Source organism: Artemia franciscana, chromosome 15 (genome assembly GCF_032884065.1).
Source record: "Artemia franciscana chromosome 15, ASM3288406v1, whole genome shotgun sequence".
NCBI lineage: Eukaryota > Metazoa > Arthropoda > Branchiopoda > Anostraca > Artemiidae > Artemia > Artemia franciscana.
The window spans coordinates 41,014,150-41,029,918 of NC_088877.1; the positions used below are offsets into that span (position 1 = coordinate 41,014,150).

At 36.6% G+C, this 15,769-nt stretch overlaps 1 protein-coding gene across 3 annotated transcripts in view; it reads left to right on the top strand.

The window, feature by feature from the left end:
- LOC136036486 (sterol regulatory element-binding protein 1-like) overlaps positions 1 to 13,611 on the top strand; it is an 88,548-nt gene extending 74,937 nt beyond the window's left edge. For all 3 annotated transcript variants that reach the window (XM_065718749.1, XM_065718751.1, XM_065718750.1), the window contains exons 13-15: positions 3,253 to 3,405; positions 8,367 to 8,484; positions 13,307 to 13,611. In XM_065718749.1, coding sequence (XP_065574821.1) covers positions 3,253 to 3,405; positions 8,367 to 8,484; positions 13,307 to 13,509 — 474 coding nt within the window. In that variant the 3' untranslated portion in view covers positions 13,510 to 13,611. The remainder of the gene's footprint in view (positions 1 to 3,252; positions 3,406 to 8,366; positions 8,485 to 13,306) is intronic.
- Positions 13,612 to 15,769: the final 2,158 nt, after the last annotated feature.

Below are 15,769 nucleotides of genomic sequence, written 5' to 3' on the forward strand. Positions count from 1 at the left end.
ACTTTACCATAGCTTTTGTTCTCCTTCAATTTTTTTTCTTTCCGGTTTTCAGCCTCTAATCGAACAATTCATGGTAACGAACTGTAAGTAAGGAGCGACCCGGCTCAATAGTAACCGAAACTGTAAAAAATGGAATTTTGATACCAATTGATACATCAAAAGATTTGAATTTTTATGCTGATTTTAAATATATAAGTATCATCAAGTTTAGAAAATTTGCCTGAGAAAATTTTTCTTATTTCAGAAAAAAGGGGATACATCCCCTAAAAGTCATAGAATCACACCAATGAATCACTTAATGAAGATCACACCATCAGATTCAGCGTATTAGAGAACCCTACTGTAGGAGTTTCAAGCTCCTAACTGCACAAATGTGGAATTTTGTATTTTTTGCCAGGAGAAAGATCGCGGATGCGTGTTTATTTGTTTGTTTTTTGTTGTTGTTTTTTTTTCCATGGGTGATCATATTGACCCAGTGGCCCTAGAATTTAGCGAGAGGGCTCATTCGAAAGGAAATTAAAAGTTCTAGTTCCCTTTTTAAATGACCAAAAAAATTGGAGGGTACCTAGTCCCCCTTCCACGCTCGTTTTTTCCCAATGTCACCGGATCAAAATTTTGAGATAGCCATTTTGTTCAGCATAGTCAAAAAGCTTAATATCTATGTCTATGGGGACGACTTAATCCTCAACAGTCCCCGGTGGAGGGGCTGCAAGTTACAAATTTTGACCATTATTTACATATAGTAATTGTTATTGCGGAGTGTACAGACGTTTTTAGGGGGACTTTTTCGCGTGGGGTAGGGGTGGGTCGAGGGGAGTGGGTTACGTGGGAGGATCTTTCCATGGATGAATTTATCATGAGGGAAGAGAATTTCCATGAAGGGGGCGCAGGATTTTCTAGCATTATTTAAAAAAAACACTGTGAAAATAAATAAAAAAAGGTTTTCAACTGGAAGTAAGGAGCAGCATTAGAACTTAAAACGAAAAGAAAATATTACGTATTTAAGGGGGTTTGTCTCCTCCACAATACCTTGCTCTTTACGCTAAAGCATTTTTAGTAATTTCAACTATTTATTCTACGGTCTTTGTGACTCATGGGTCATTCTTAAAGAATTGGGACAAATTTCAAGCTTTAGTGTAAAGAGTGAGGTATTGAAGAGGGGGCGTACCCCCTCATATACATGATAAAATTATACAAATATAGAAATTCGTTACGCAAGTTAATTCGTAAGTTACGTATATTTATTACTAATAAAAACGTTCGTAAAAAAACAAAAAAATCTAGTTGCATTTTTAACTAACCAAAAATAGGAGGGCAACTAGGCCTCTCCCTCCATCCCTTTTTTTATCAAAATTTGTCGATTAAAACTATGTTTGGCGAAATGGCTTTAGCCATTTTGCCAAACATAAAACTAAATGGTTAAAGCCATTTAGCCAAAAAAAATGTATATACAAATTTTGTTTTGTGTGGTGAGTCAAAATCAAATTATGCATTAATTCAAAAAGTTCAGAAATCAAATAAAAAAAAAACAATTTTAACGACAACGATTTTTTTCAAAATCGTCAGAACAAATATACGAGAAAGCCATTTAGCCAAAAAAAAAAAAATTCATATGCAAATTTCGGTTTAATTATTTATGTGCGGTGAGCCAAAATTAAAACATGCATTAATTTAAAGACGTTCAGAAATTAAATAAAAAAAAACAAGTTCTTTTAACTGCAAGTAAGGAGCGACATTGAAACTTAAAACGAACAAAAAGTAATCTGTATATGAAAGGGGTTTTCCCGTCCTCAACGCCTCGCTCTTTGCGCTAAAGTTTGACTATTTGTCACAGTTCTACTTGGCGTTGAGGAGGGGACAACTCCTTTCATTTACGGAATAATTCCTGTTCGTTTTAAGTTTTAATGTCGCTCCTTACTTGCAGTTTAAAAAAATTTTTTTTTTATTTAATAAAATTAAGACTGAAAACGAAAATAAATTTTTAGGTAGCCTACATCTTTTAAAGATCTTTTCTTTCATTCATTTCAGTCATTTGAGAATTGCTTAGCTTGTGACTCTCATTTTCATAAAAATAGTTTCGACCTCTTTGGTCGTTTTGTTTCTATGCCTTACAAAATTAGTTCCGCAAAAATCGCCAATTTAAGTTCTGTGGATGAATCTTTCCATGGAGAAATTTCTCGTGGGGGAAGAGAATTTTCTATGAAGGGGGAGCTGATTCCCGACATCGTATAAAAAACGCTCATTAATTAAATAAAAAACAAGTTTTTTAACTGAAAGTAAGAAGCAACATTAAAACTTAAAACGAACAGAACATATAACGTATATGAGATGGTTTTCCTCTCAGTAGCTCGTTCTTTCCCCAAAGTTTCTTTTTTAGCTTCTAAAACAGGCTATTATTATAATTAGAGAGCCTTTGCGAATCAGGATTCATTCTTAAACAACTGAAAAAAAAATCAAACTTGGGCTATTATAAGGTTATTATTAGTTTTAAAAAAATAAAATTAATGTGCAAATTTCGTTTTAATCATTCATGTAATTGGGCCAAATTCAAAACCTTAATTCAAATTAATTCAAAAACATTCTGAAATTAAATAAAAAACAAGTTTTTTTTTAACTGCAAGTAAGGAGCGACATTAAAACTTAAAACGAACAGAAAATATTCCGTATATGAAAGCGGATGTCCCCTCCTCAACTACCCGCTCTTTATGCTAAAGTTTTTTGTGTTTTAAAAATTAGAGTTGTGAGAAAGAGTCCAACTTTAGCCTTTAGCGTAAATTAACGTGTCTTTTTTATATTTTGTATTTTAAACCCCACCCTCTTTTATTGCCTCAACTCTTGTGCCTATGGATTTATATTTTTTGTCTGATGTACGAAAACTGAGAGACTCTGAGGGCTGTATCGATGATTTTTTTTTGGGGGGGGGGGGGTGTTTTACACAAGGATTTTTTTTCTAGGGGTTTTACACAAAAAAAACAAAAAACGCATAAATTTTTTTATTTATATTTTTATACTTTTTACGAGTCAGAGAAGCATTTGGGGGGAGGTTGAACCCCCTACCCCCCCCCGGTTACGGCCTTGCTAAGAGTCTAATTGGTTAAGACATCCCTCCCCGTGTGTATGGCCCCGTTTCATCAGATATTTTTTGCAGAAATTTGTTCAGTGCACCAAAATTATTTATTGAAGTTTCTTGTTATGTTGCTTGGTTTGTTTTTTACTTTGTTTGTTAATTCACACTATCTATACATTTTCTAGGCTGCCTTGCTTATAGCTTATGATTGGGTACTGGAAGCTAGAACTCTTCTATGGGAGTACACGTATAAAGGACAAGAGGTTCCTCCACCAACTATTCTGTCCCGTTTCCAGGATGATTTAGCAAAAATGAGGAAATTGGCGCATCAACTACCCGTAAGTTGTATCAGTTTATACGTAATAGTATAATTAATACAAAAACAAACATACGCAATACAATTAAACAATTACTGCGTTAGTTATATCAGTAAATACCATATAGTCTTAAGCAAACAAAATGAAGATATAGAAATGTGTGAATAATGGTTATAAGCTTTTACCTTTGACGGTGGATATAAACTGGATAAAAAACTCGAATGATGGCCTCATATCTGAAAGTTTTTATCAAATGAAAAACTAGACTAAACAGCTAAAACATACAAAAGAAAGTACAAAAGCCCTACGTGTGCATATACATAGAGAAGAAAAAGAAAAGAGAGCAAACTCACATGTGAAAGATCACATCTGTGTAACTGTGACTCATAGATGTTTTAAACAAACTCCTTAGGGAGTAAATACCCTTAGGGGTACTTGCCAAAAATTAAATTGCGCATCTGACACATTCTTTCAGAAACAAGTTTAAAAGGGAGAAATTTTTCTCGATTACGACTTGTTTCCAATTCAGATACATGCGCAAGATTTTTTTTTTGGTTTTGGGGAGGGGGTAGTAAAAAGTTTGAGGGGGGAGAATAAAAAACGCATTTAGTTTGATAATTTGACTAATAAATGCCCGATAATTCATGTGAATTTACGGTTTTGAGGAGTTTCTAGGTTTGAAGCTTTAAATAAGAAGCATTGAGACTGATGCCCCAGCCACAGCATGGCCACTCCTGTCAACAAAAAGCTAAGATTTATGAATACTTTGTGTTTGCCCTTGGTTTTGACGTCAAAATTACATTATAGAAGCAGGAAAGTGAAAAGGTCAGAATTAGGTTTGAAAAGCTGGCATTAACAGTAGTAGCTTTTTTCAACTGGAAATAAAGAGCAGCATTAAAACTTAAAATGAACAGAAATTATCCTTATATAAGGGGGTTGTCTTTCTTCCTCCAACCATTGCTGGTTACACTAAACTTTTTTAGTGCTTTTGAAAAACATTCTTATTCCAATCAAACGGCCACTGTGTTTCAGGAGTCGTTCATGAAGAATTGAGACAAAGTTCAAACTTTGAGGGATTGAAGAGGTTGAAGCCCCCCTCGTATACGGAATAACTTATGTTTGGTTTAAGTTTTAATGTCGCTCCTTGCTTTTAGTTGAAAAAGCTTGTTCTTTTTTTATTTAAGTTCTAGTTTTTTCAAATTATGCAGGGAAATTTGCCTTCCATCTCCGTGTAAAGTTCCCCCGTAGAATTCCCCCATGGAAAATTCTTCCCGCGTGAAATTCAACTTATGTAAGAGCTGGTTTTTTTCTGCGTTTAAAAAATATAATTTACGACGGTTGAATCATGAGGTTAGTTATATTTGTAAATAATCAATTGGCTGATAAACTCAATACTTCTGTAGTTCTTGTAAGCACACTTTTATAACCTATAGACATATTACCGTATCATATGTTTTAACGTTCTAGGCAAGACAGAAAAATGCATGCAATTTTATTTTCGCCTGTATTGTTTCCTTTCACAGAATAAAACAAGAACTTATCTATTAGACAACTGGACTCAACTTCCTATTGCCATTAGAATAGTAAGTAAAACTGAGGTGTAATAGATTTTTGTTTATATAAAGTTGAATAATGTATGCAAATGTCTTCTATAAGCTAAGTTCTAACACAAGACATAATAAAATTGTTTTTTCTCTTGCCATATCCATATCTTTGGTCGGTGTTGTCCATAAGTCCAATTCACATGCGTGCATAGCTAGACATCTATGTACAGTCATTTTCCACCAGTCATAATTTGCTTTTTATTAGCAGCCCTGATTGGTCTTGCGTGATTATGGCTAGAAATTGAGGTCTGGGTAATCATACATGTGAGACAGGGCTATATATATTCGCTGGAATATATCCAGAACTTTATGCAAATCATTTTGCCTTTTTATGCTAGATTCTGGGGTGGTCAAAGCTAAGCTCACTCTTAAGCTTCTGATTGCAAGTATCTCCTAAATTGAATTTAAATACCCTGGGCTATTTTCCATGCTTCTTGATCAATATTATGATGAGCCCATTCTATAGTATGTTATTATTTCACAATAACTTGGGAAAACCTTAGACCTTATATCCTCCTGTGCCTCCAGAGACCCCTCAGGGCTTCCACAAGCATCCGCCAGTCATTCTTCATGTGCGCCGTAGCAAGGATATCTTCCCACGTTGGTTGAAGGGAAGCATTTATGTTTTGCAGGTCCGTCTGATAGGTGAGCCTGGACGTATTATGTGGCCTGACTCTTCTTCTTCTTCCTTCAGGTTGTCTCTGGAACGTCACTTCTGGGGATCCAGGATTCGTCCATACGAAGAACGTGCCCCAGATATTTCCACCGACGTGTCCCAATGACATCTGTCACTGTGGGTTGTCCAGTCATCCGTCTCGCCTGCTCCTTAGAGATTTCTCGTGACCAAAGGATGTTTACTATTCTCTGGAGGCATGTATTCTAGAAAACTAAAATTTGCCTTTCTTGTGTGTTATTCAGATGCCAGGTTTGAGAAGCATATGACAGGAAGGAGATGACGTTGCTATTGAATAGACGAAGTTTGAGTCGGAGAGAGAAACTCTGCAACCTCCGTACAGGTTTCTGTCTATTGACTGTACCGGAAGCCTGCCCGATGTGGCATAATATATCGTTTTCAATAGAAACCGTGTTTATCACTGTGCTTCCAAGGTATTTAAATTCTAGAACCTGCTCAATGTGCTTGTCATCGCATCTCAGGTGTAAAGGTGTATCCGTTACTGACATACTTTTTGTTTTATCAGCGTTGATTCTTAGTCGCATAAGTCGGCCTCTGTCACGTACAGCTTCTAGTAATTCTTGTAGTCTTTGTTTACAGGACTCAATGAGCGTGATATTGTCGGCAAAGTCTAAATCAATAATCTGGTGTTCTACGTTTAGTTGTATGCTTCTGGTGTCAGTGTTACGGAGCAAATGGTCAATGGCTGGGGCAAACAGGAAAGGTGAAAAGACACAGCCTTGTTTAACACCAGAAAGGACACGAAAGTATCTTGTCCTTCCTTCTGTTGTTTTGACACAGCATTCAGAGGCTTCTTATAGAGCCATTATGAAGGCTACCAACTTCTCAGGGGTCCATAAAAGGTTAGTAGTTTCCATAGAGTATTACGATGCAGCGAGTCAAAGGCCTTTTCAAAGTTTACAAATGTCATGTACAATTTTCTTTGCCACTCTCGGCTATCATCAATGAGCACCCTTAGGGTGAAGATCAAATCTATACAGGAATGACCTGGTCTAAAGACATGTTGCTCTTCTCTCAAGTACTTGTCGAGTGGACTCTGTATTCTGTGGAGGATTATTAGTGCAAGAAGTTTACCAAGTATGGACGAGATGGTGATGCCTCTCCAATTCCCAGGTAGTGTTTATCACCTTTTATGAAGAATTTTATGAGTGTGCTGCGCTTCCAATATGTTGGTACTTTTTGTGTCATCCAAATTTTTCAGAATAAGGAGAGCCATATAGACATGCATGAACTTATTGATGCCTTTATCAACTCCGCCGTGATACGATTTTCTCCTGGTGCCTTACCGTTTTTTAATTTCTTTCCGACTGTCAGTAATTCGCCACGAATTGGTGTTCTGTATTGATGTCAAGCTTGAAGAAAGCTATAGAGGGTACGTCTAAAGGCTCATCAGGCAGTACTCTATTCAAAAGCTTTTCAAAATGGTTGACCCATGTTTCATCAATAGCTGATCGCTCGTTGATGAGAACTCCATCAGAATTTCTTACAGGTCCATCTTGAATCGGTTTCTTGCCTATTATTTCATTCGTTAGTTTATAAAGAGCCCTAGAGGCTCTTGGATGGATAGGCCTGTGAGGACATATGATGTAAATGTCTCATTTAAGCTAAGTTGTAATTGAAGACGGTAACTTTCGTTAAGTGAAAGTGACCAAACGACGTCGTTAACCGGAAATCAGCTGACCGTATAAGCCAGTTTTTATATCTGATCTGAAACAGAAGTAAAGACGAAGGCTAGTTTTTCTTCATGGAATGGGAAATCGGCCTGCTAAAATGAAAATTGATTTCTATCAGTGCCTAGTTTTTAGTCTCTTTTTGAGCCTAGGTCTTCTTGCTGATATCGAGCTCAATATTAGAACTAAGCTGTGCAAATGTATCAGTGTCAAATTTCTTTTGCGATTAAAGCTGATAATGTTATATTCTGTGGTTACAATGGGTAAATGATATGCAAGATTCTGCTATTTCATGTGTGATTTTTTAACATTTATTCCGTTAAAATAAGTTTAGAAAAAAGAAGTGGACGTGCATGTTCACTTGACATACTTGCTTCAAAATTCAAAAATAGTTGGAGTTAGAGAGAAATTACTGACTCTTTTTTGGATGCAAACAATTGATAGAGATATTAAAAGAAAATGCGCATGATGCTTTGAAATTTTTTAATCTTTTACTAAAAGTAAGATCTTACAATGTAACCCCCCTTCTGTAAAAGCAACTTCAAGCGAGTATTATTTTTTTTTACTTGATTGTGCTGCGGTGCCACATTACCACTGTGTGATATTTATTTGTCAGCAGAAATAATTAGTGCGATAATTTGTGTGTCTACAGAAAGGGGTGAAAGCAAAAACTGGCTAGAAGCTGAGAGGGGGATGTTGAGATGCCACCAAATCCCTTATATTCCTAAACCCTAGCTTACGTCGAAAACCCCAAGATGAACAAACTTTCTGACAGCAACCACAATAAATTCTTATCAGTGACAATCTTATGGGTTTTTTTCCGATTGACCCTGGTACGAGGGTTGGGGTTGTAACTTCAATGTAAACGCAAGTAAAAGTCACATAACCTTATGAAAATTTGAATAAAACGAGGGATAATGTTGAACTTTTAGTATTTTTGATGAGGTAGGGGAGGTAATTATTCACTATTTTTGCTTCTTTTTTTATTCAATATTCTGGAATTTTTAATTATAGTCTGGATTGCCAAAAATGTTCCCTCATGAGTTGACTGTCCGGGCAATGGCTGGTGGAGCGTCAGCAGTGCAAGAGAGGAAGCCTCTACGTCACAGGCAACGGCACTTACAAGGGAGGGGTGAGTAACTCTTTTCCATCCCACCAATTTAATAAGTTACTAATTTAATGAGCGTCTAATTTAAATAAGCCAAAAATTATGTCCCACTCTACTCAGAGAATAATACACCTTCAGATCCTAACGCACAGGCCTATGGTCAAGCCATTTCACTTTTAAAAATACGTTACTTTATTCCTCAATTAGAACAATTAAAAAAAAACACCCTCCACATTGTTCAACAAATAGAAATAGCGTCCTACATCTATCCAAACAAGGTAACGCCCATAGGTAAACTCAACTGAACTGAACTTTATATAAATTGAACTCTTTCAACATCTATAAACTGAACTCTTCCATTGAAAGATCTCACTTGCAAGCGGTTGCGTCAGTCGTTTGCAAATTGGAGAGTACAAAAATCAATAATAACACTCTCTGTGTTGGTCGCTTGTGTGATACGAAACATCCGTCAGTTCTTGCATCAGATGATTAACGTGTGCATATACTGGACATTCCATTACCCACTGAAGTCTCTGTTATTCCCCTACCTGTAGTCAATCCGGTTGATGTTTTTAGACTGCTCTTCAGTTCTTATTCCGTGACCGGATCTGTAGATAAATCGACCCAAAATATGTCTTATTTTCTCACAACCTGTAAACCCTTTTCGAAAGACTGGAAGAGTGTTGGTCTTGAATGTTCAAATATGTTCATCTACTGTGGGTACAGCCTTGCCGACTTCGTGAAGTTATTGCGACCAGTTGCTGCGAGGTAAACTAGTTGTAAATCAAGTTTTCCTTGACCTGTACGTTCAGCTCTGAGGAAATTTGGAAAAATGGCAGCCATGCCCAAGTACTGTATCCAAACTTTTCCTGTTCAAGTTTCGTGGCTTCATTCTAATTTAAGAGCCTACAATGAAGTTTTGATTTTCATGAGACTTGCAGACTGGATATATGTTCAATAGAAATTTCGTTAAACTTTGGCTTTAACGGAATGGTCTCCAACCACGCTGATTGCATGGTTCCACTCCAACCTGGTCTAGATTACTTCAGATGCCACAACGTAAGCCAAAGAACAGAATCGTTTTATTTTCTATGGAATATTCGGATTCTTCCAGCTGCGTTTATCTCCTCAGCGGTAACTTCCCGCCTAGGGATACTTTTTAAGGTGACTTTTAGCCCTTGGACTACAGCAGCAATGATATCCATGCCATGAAAGGTGTTTCTACCGTCGCGAGTGTATTTGTTGTGATCAACGTTGTCCGCCACGTGTTGGATCAGACAGTCAGTAGCAATTCCTTGTAGTTCAATTTCATAATAAAAGGTAGAATTTTTCTCAAAGCTCAAAACTTCAGAATACGAGGAGCAAAACCCCAGCAAATTCAAGGTATCAACCAAAAATTTGGAGGAATAGTGATGATACATTTGAAAAGCCACTCCAAATAGCAAGGAAGAAATGACTACGTGCAAGCGCATAGCTTATAGAATGGCATGTCCACTTGTAATAATTTTTATGGCCGTGTCTCTACCGACGAACATTTCGCTTAGAAGCAAACATAGGCTAGAGGGTAGAAATGATATCAAGTTCTCATGTGAGGTTAGTGAATTCAGCAGTTCGTAATTTATTCTTTTTGGTTTTTAGATTTTTGATGTCATTTTTTATAAGCTTTGCCGCGTTGAACAACACCGCAGATGCGGGACAGTTTTGAGATGTGTGCCGAGCAATTTTTTGATTGGGTGTGTGAGGAGGGGGCAATATACGCAAAATTCTAGGAAACGACTTTTCCTTTGCATTTCGGTATAGGAAGTGTACATTTTCTCTGTGTGGATCTGACTTCGTGGAATATCTGACGTCGTGGAATATGTGGGGGGAGGGAAAATGACTCAGGGATGGTCAAAACATAGAAGTAAGTACATGTTTGAGATCTGTGTACCAGATTTTCATATCCCTGACCTTTTGAAAGGGCAAGTTGTTTTTTAAAGTCGCGTTACTTTAGAAGAAAAGACGAAAAAATATCAATTTCGGCCCGACCGATTTTGGTCCATTTTCTATATGTTGTAGATAACTTTTTCCGGTTCGAATGATACCAAAATCATAACTATTGCAATTTTTTTAGATAACCCTAAAATTAATGTTGATTGACTTTTCTAATGGAACTATTATCGAGTTCGATGGGAAAAGACCTTTAAAGCAAAAAAAAATAGTTGGACTGGAAAAGCACATTCAAGCGTGTTGTTCCAAGAGCAAGTAATAAAAAAGGCGATGTTTTGCAGGGATGCCTGCTGCTGGAGCGAAATTTTGAGCTTTGCGAGTTTACATATGACTATTGTTACACTGTCATATGAGGACGTAACAACAAAGCCACAGCTAACCTTGATGAAGAAACAAGTGCTGATCTTGACTTGTGACTCCTTGCCTGATACTGATATTAACCTCGCAAATGGTTCACATTCTAGTGGTGAGACCGTGTGACCGTCGCGGGGTTATACTTCGCTACTTCAATAAAAGTAGGCCCCTTGAGCGCCTCCCCATGCGGTTTTGAAACAGTTTTCACAGTCCCTTTATGTGACCACCTGATTTTGTAAATCTGGACTCGATTCAATATCAGACTGTGATCGATATATTCAGATTATATATGTCCTGTTGGACTCCCAAAGCGACGAATTTTATGCATTTCCTTTTATATCATCGTTTTTTAAAGATGAACTTGGCATGATGATAGGGTTTCTTTTATCAGGATATAAACAAATTATTTGTTTTATTAGATTAAATTTGACTATCAAAGCATCAATTTTTTCATGATATCCATTTGAAGGCTAAAGGAAGCATTAACGGGGTCTCATTTTCTTTAAACTGCTACATGGCATCTGTGTTGTGTGCAGATTTGCGTAGACCTTGAGGGTTGATGCTCACCTGGTTTATCAGCTCCATCAGTTCTCCCTGGCTGACAGACCTTAGTGAACATTTGCTAGCCATTTGGACCCGTTTTTTCTTATTAGAAGGTTGACTTTTATCTTGAACTATGGCTAAAGAAAAGAGGGGACCCAGAAACCATGGAGAACCCAACCTTTCGATCCTCTTTAGCGAGTGTCTATTCTTAACTCGGTCAAAAAAGACTAATTTCTTACTATACCCATGAGTTAGAAGCATAGTCAAAACCTGGTGGTGAGGAAAAGGTGCAAACAAAGTACATATTGTTTCCGTCGGATTCTATGCTGTTGATCACCTAATAGGTAATTTGATTCTAGTTCTGATAAAGTGAAACGCTATGGCACACTCTCCCAATTGAGGAGACGATCAGCCCTAAACGAGCATATTGTTATTTAATCGCTCTTTGGTTTGATGACAGGGATAACGTGGCTCGTCTGCCAAGCTTGAAGAAAAGATCCGGATCAGAATTACCGTTGAAACGCATATGTTTGAAACTGATTCGCCACTAATTATATTTGAGACTGGGGTTTTAAAGAGGTGATGCAGGGAAACAAGGGGATTGCGGTCCTTTGAGGATTATGGATGCCTGCTTAAATGCTTTTATAAGAATTCTTTTTTACATGGTAATGTTTACTCCTAAGTGGACGATCACCTGGGTAACTGGGTAAATGAAATATTAGACAATCCATTTATAATTCTTTACTTAGCTACTAAACTATAATGACGGACGATAGTTTGTTGAAACGGGATGAGATCTAACGCGAAAATGTTCGTCTTCTCGTCACTTTTTTCTTGGGTTTGATTTGTCCATCTCAAAATAGGAAAACTCTTGGCATCAAATGTCATCTATCTCGATTTTAAGGTCTAAAGTCTGACCCCCAATAATTTAAAGTAGCAACGTCTGTTTTCGCGTCAATACTGAAGGCTTGTTTGTATTCATGCATGTGGTAATCAAACAAGGTGAAATATGGTAAGGTATCTCACCAGATAGCTGGCTTTTTACTGCCTCTAACATACAACCTCTGTAGCACAGTGGTTAGATTCTCTGCTTGACAATACGGGTCCCGAGGTTCAATCCCCGCCGCAGCAAGGGTAGACGACTGATGCAGCAGAACCCGGTGAGTTCTGCCTCATTTCGTATCTAAAATTCAGATTTTACGTAAGAATTTGTTTAGCAATAAGCTCCCCACACTCTACATTTTAATTTAAACCAAAATGATTTTTCTAAATAGATCTGAGGACAAGAGGGACGAGAGTGGAGGGGGCAGACCAGCAAAGGCCTCTGTCTCAAATAGTTTTGACTGTCTTCCTTTTCCCGGCAGGTAGGTGCCATTTCCCCCTAGCTCACTGGTGCCATCTATGGATCTGACTATCTTTAGATACTGGTCTAGATGAAGGGATATTGAGAAAGAAACAGCTTATGAATATAATTCTTGCTTCATATTGTGCAGAATAATTGTAGCTAATATATTTTGCCTACAGCGAAATTTATAATTTACCCCCGATCCCCCCACCCCTCATACAGTGTATATATATAGCCGATATTATATCTTTCCTTTATATTCTCCCAATGTTTCTCTTGTTTCAACTCGGGTACCCGTAAATTGGATCAACTCTGACAAAACAAGAAGCGGAAAAACAAGTGACGGTCGGTGGAATGTATTGGCAACACTGGATACAATTTGGACTAAATATTTGCACTTTCTGCGAGATGGGGGTAAATTATTGCGGGTATGAATATAAAATATAATAGGTACAATTATTCAGCATAGTATGAAGTAGGGATTATTTTGTTAACATGTTTCCTACTCAATCTCCCCTAATCTAGACCTATACCTATCTTTATTTAAAATCAACACCATGATTCCACTTTCTGGTAGTTCAAACGTTTTCCCGTTTATAATTCATTAATTTGCAGGCTATGAGGAGGAGAGCGGTAGTTCTTCAAGTGATCGAGAAGAAATAGCCGTCTTGATGCGTGAAAATATGACATCTGGAATAGTTGAAGATCAACTAGAAAAGCCCAAAGAAACCGATTTCTTGAAGAAGAAGAACGACGATTTTGGTGTTATAAAAAATCTTGGCACGGCTTTAATTACTCTTCAATCTGCTGCTCGTTGAACTGTCCATTTATAAGTTATATTGCGTGATGATTTTAACCACACTATCTGTTTTCTGTCTCCTACATCTTTTTCTAATAAATATCATTTTTATTAAAAAAAATAGGTGCGGTGAAAAAAAATGAATCAAGACTTTTGTAGTCAAGGATTGTAAAACTTTGTTACACGGAGGCGAGGACTATAACCCACAAATTTAGGAATTTTCATCCAGAAGTCAATCCAGAATAGATGGTGACATCAATCACTAAAAAAAGCCTTGCTTTCAAGCCTAATTTGTTGATATTTTTCGAAGAAGGGCATGGACTTCGGGTCAATACAGGAGGCTATACAAAGATGTCACAGAATAGAATAGAAAGATCTCTTCAAAATCTTTCGCTCTAATAAATTTATTTTAAGGAACGTACATTATTTAAAGCGACTATCATTCATTAAGGTCCCATCACTTGTAAAGACGAGGTAGGCAAATTTTATTCAAACTCTTAACTTGACAACAAAAAGGAGGGACAAAATTCGAGGGAAAACAAAAACAAACACCCCGTAAAAAAAACTAAGCTGGTTCTCCCCTAGCGTGAATACACCTATAAGAGGAAGAAGAAAATGATTCAAGAGAAAGCAATAGACTTAGCAATCTAATCGGAGATGGCTTCATGCGGTATTAATAATTTAGGTTGACGTTTTTTGACAAGAGTAAAGTTTTATGACAACATTAACGTCTTTATTGACAAGAAGTTATTGGCGAAACCGTAGATCGAGGAACCAGGCTCATGAATGCTATGTGGAAGAAACTCTACCGGGAATTCGTGCATATTCTTGTTGAGAGCTCCCACTACCCTTTATGCTCTACGCAGTCCTTAAACTCTACGCCATTGTGATATTATATAGAAAGGGCGAGTATTTGAAGTCTGTAGTTGATGCTTGGGCTCTTTTGTTCTTCAGTGATTATTGGTAAAAAAAAAAAAAATACCCACGAGCTTCAGTGATTATTGGTAAAAAAAAAAAAAAAATACCCACGAGCTTCTTCCGCCGCCATGCAGTAAGAAATTCATCTGCATCGAATATATTCGAGATCTGGGGGTATTGTAAATCTGAAGAACAGGTTAGATTGGTGTCCACCTCCAAAGACAATTTCTTCGACATTCTCCTCAACCTGAAACTAGGATCCCTATCGCGACCTTCATCTTCATTAGTTTGATTTTATCGATATTCTTTGGTTTCAAGGAGCTCTATTTATACACTTTTCAAGGTCCACTCAGGGTAGTTGGTACTCAGTAAGGGCATGCTTGAGCTCCCAGCAATGTTTTGTCTACACAGAGATTGTAAGCTTGGTTCTTCGATCTTTGGTTTTGCTACGAATTATACTATCGTATTGCAGGTGCCTAGGAAGGACAAAACAATACCTTTTATCTCTTTCATAAATGGCAAAAACACAATAGGCGTAATTTTAGACAAGTAGGATATAGTCAAGTCCCGCTAGTAGCATAGTAAATGGGGTTTCTGCCCGACCTAACTCATCCATTAAACTTACATAATTTTCAGCCCATTTTACATCATTCCAACATCAAATATTGCACAAAAATATTGTTCAAAATGAAAACAGGTCATTCGAAATAAAATTTGGTCATTTTTAAACTTTTTCACAATGAAAATACGAGCTCAACACTCCATCTAGATCACCCAATCAATTTACACCCTTTTCAATGGTATTCACACCATTTTAAATTAAAATTTCCGATATTTTTACAATTTTACATCCTGAGCTTTAAAATCGAAACAGGTTTTGTGAAATAGGAATTTTAGATATAATTTAAAAAATAGTTTTATCATATCCGGTTCTCCCCATACTATTGATAAAATGTCATAATTTAATATGGTTTAATATTTAGTGCATAGTTCAATATCAGTATCTAAATAATTTATATTATCTTTATTTTTTCTTTTAATAACCTTTAAAATCATACAATTTCTTAGATTTCTTTTCAAGATCAGTTGCTTTAGAATCAAAACGCTTAGGTGCAAATAGATCAACCATTTAACCTTTAAAAAATCAATAATGATTTGGATTTTCTTACCGTATTTAGTTGTAATACATTTCATTCCTTTAATTGTGTATTAAATTCCAATGTCTAAATCTTCTTTCCTAATAGCTCGATAATATATATTTTCCATTTTCATTTCGCTTAAAACTTTCTCCATTTATTAGTTGCTAATTTGATTAAACAAATTTCCAAATCGAAAATAATTTATATATTATATATAATTAT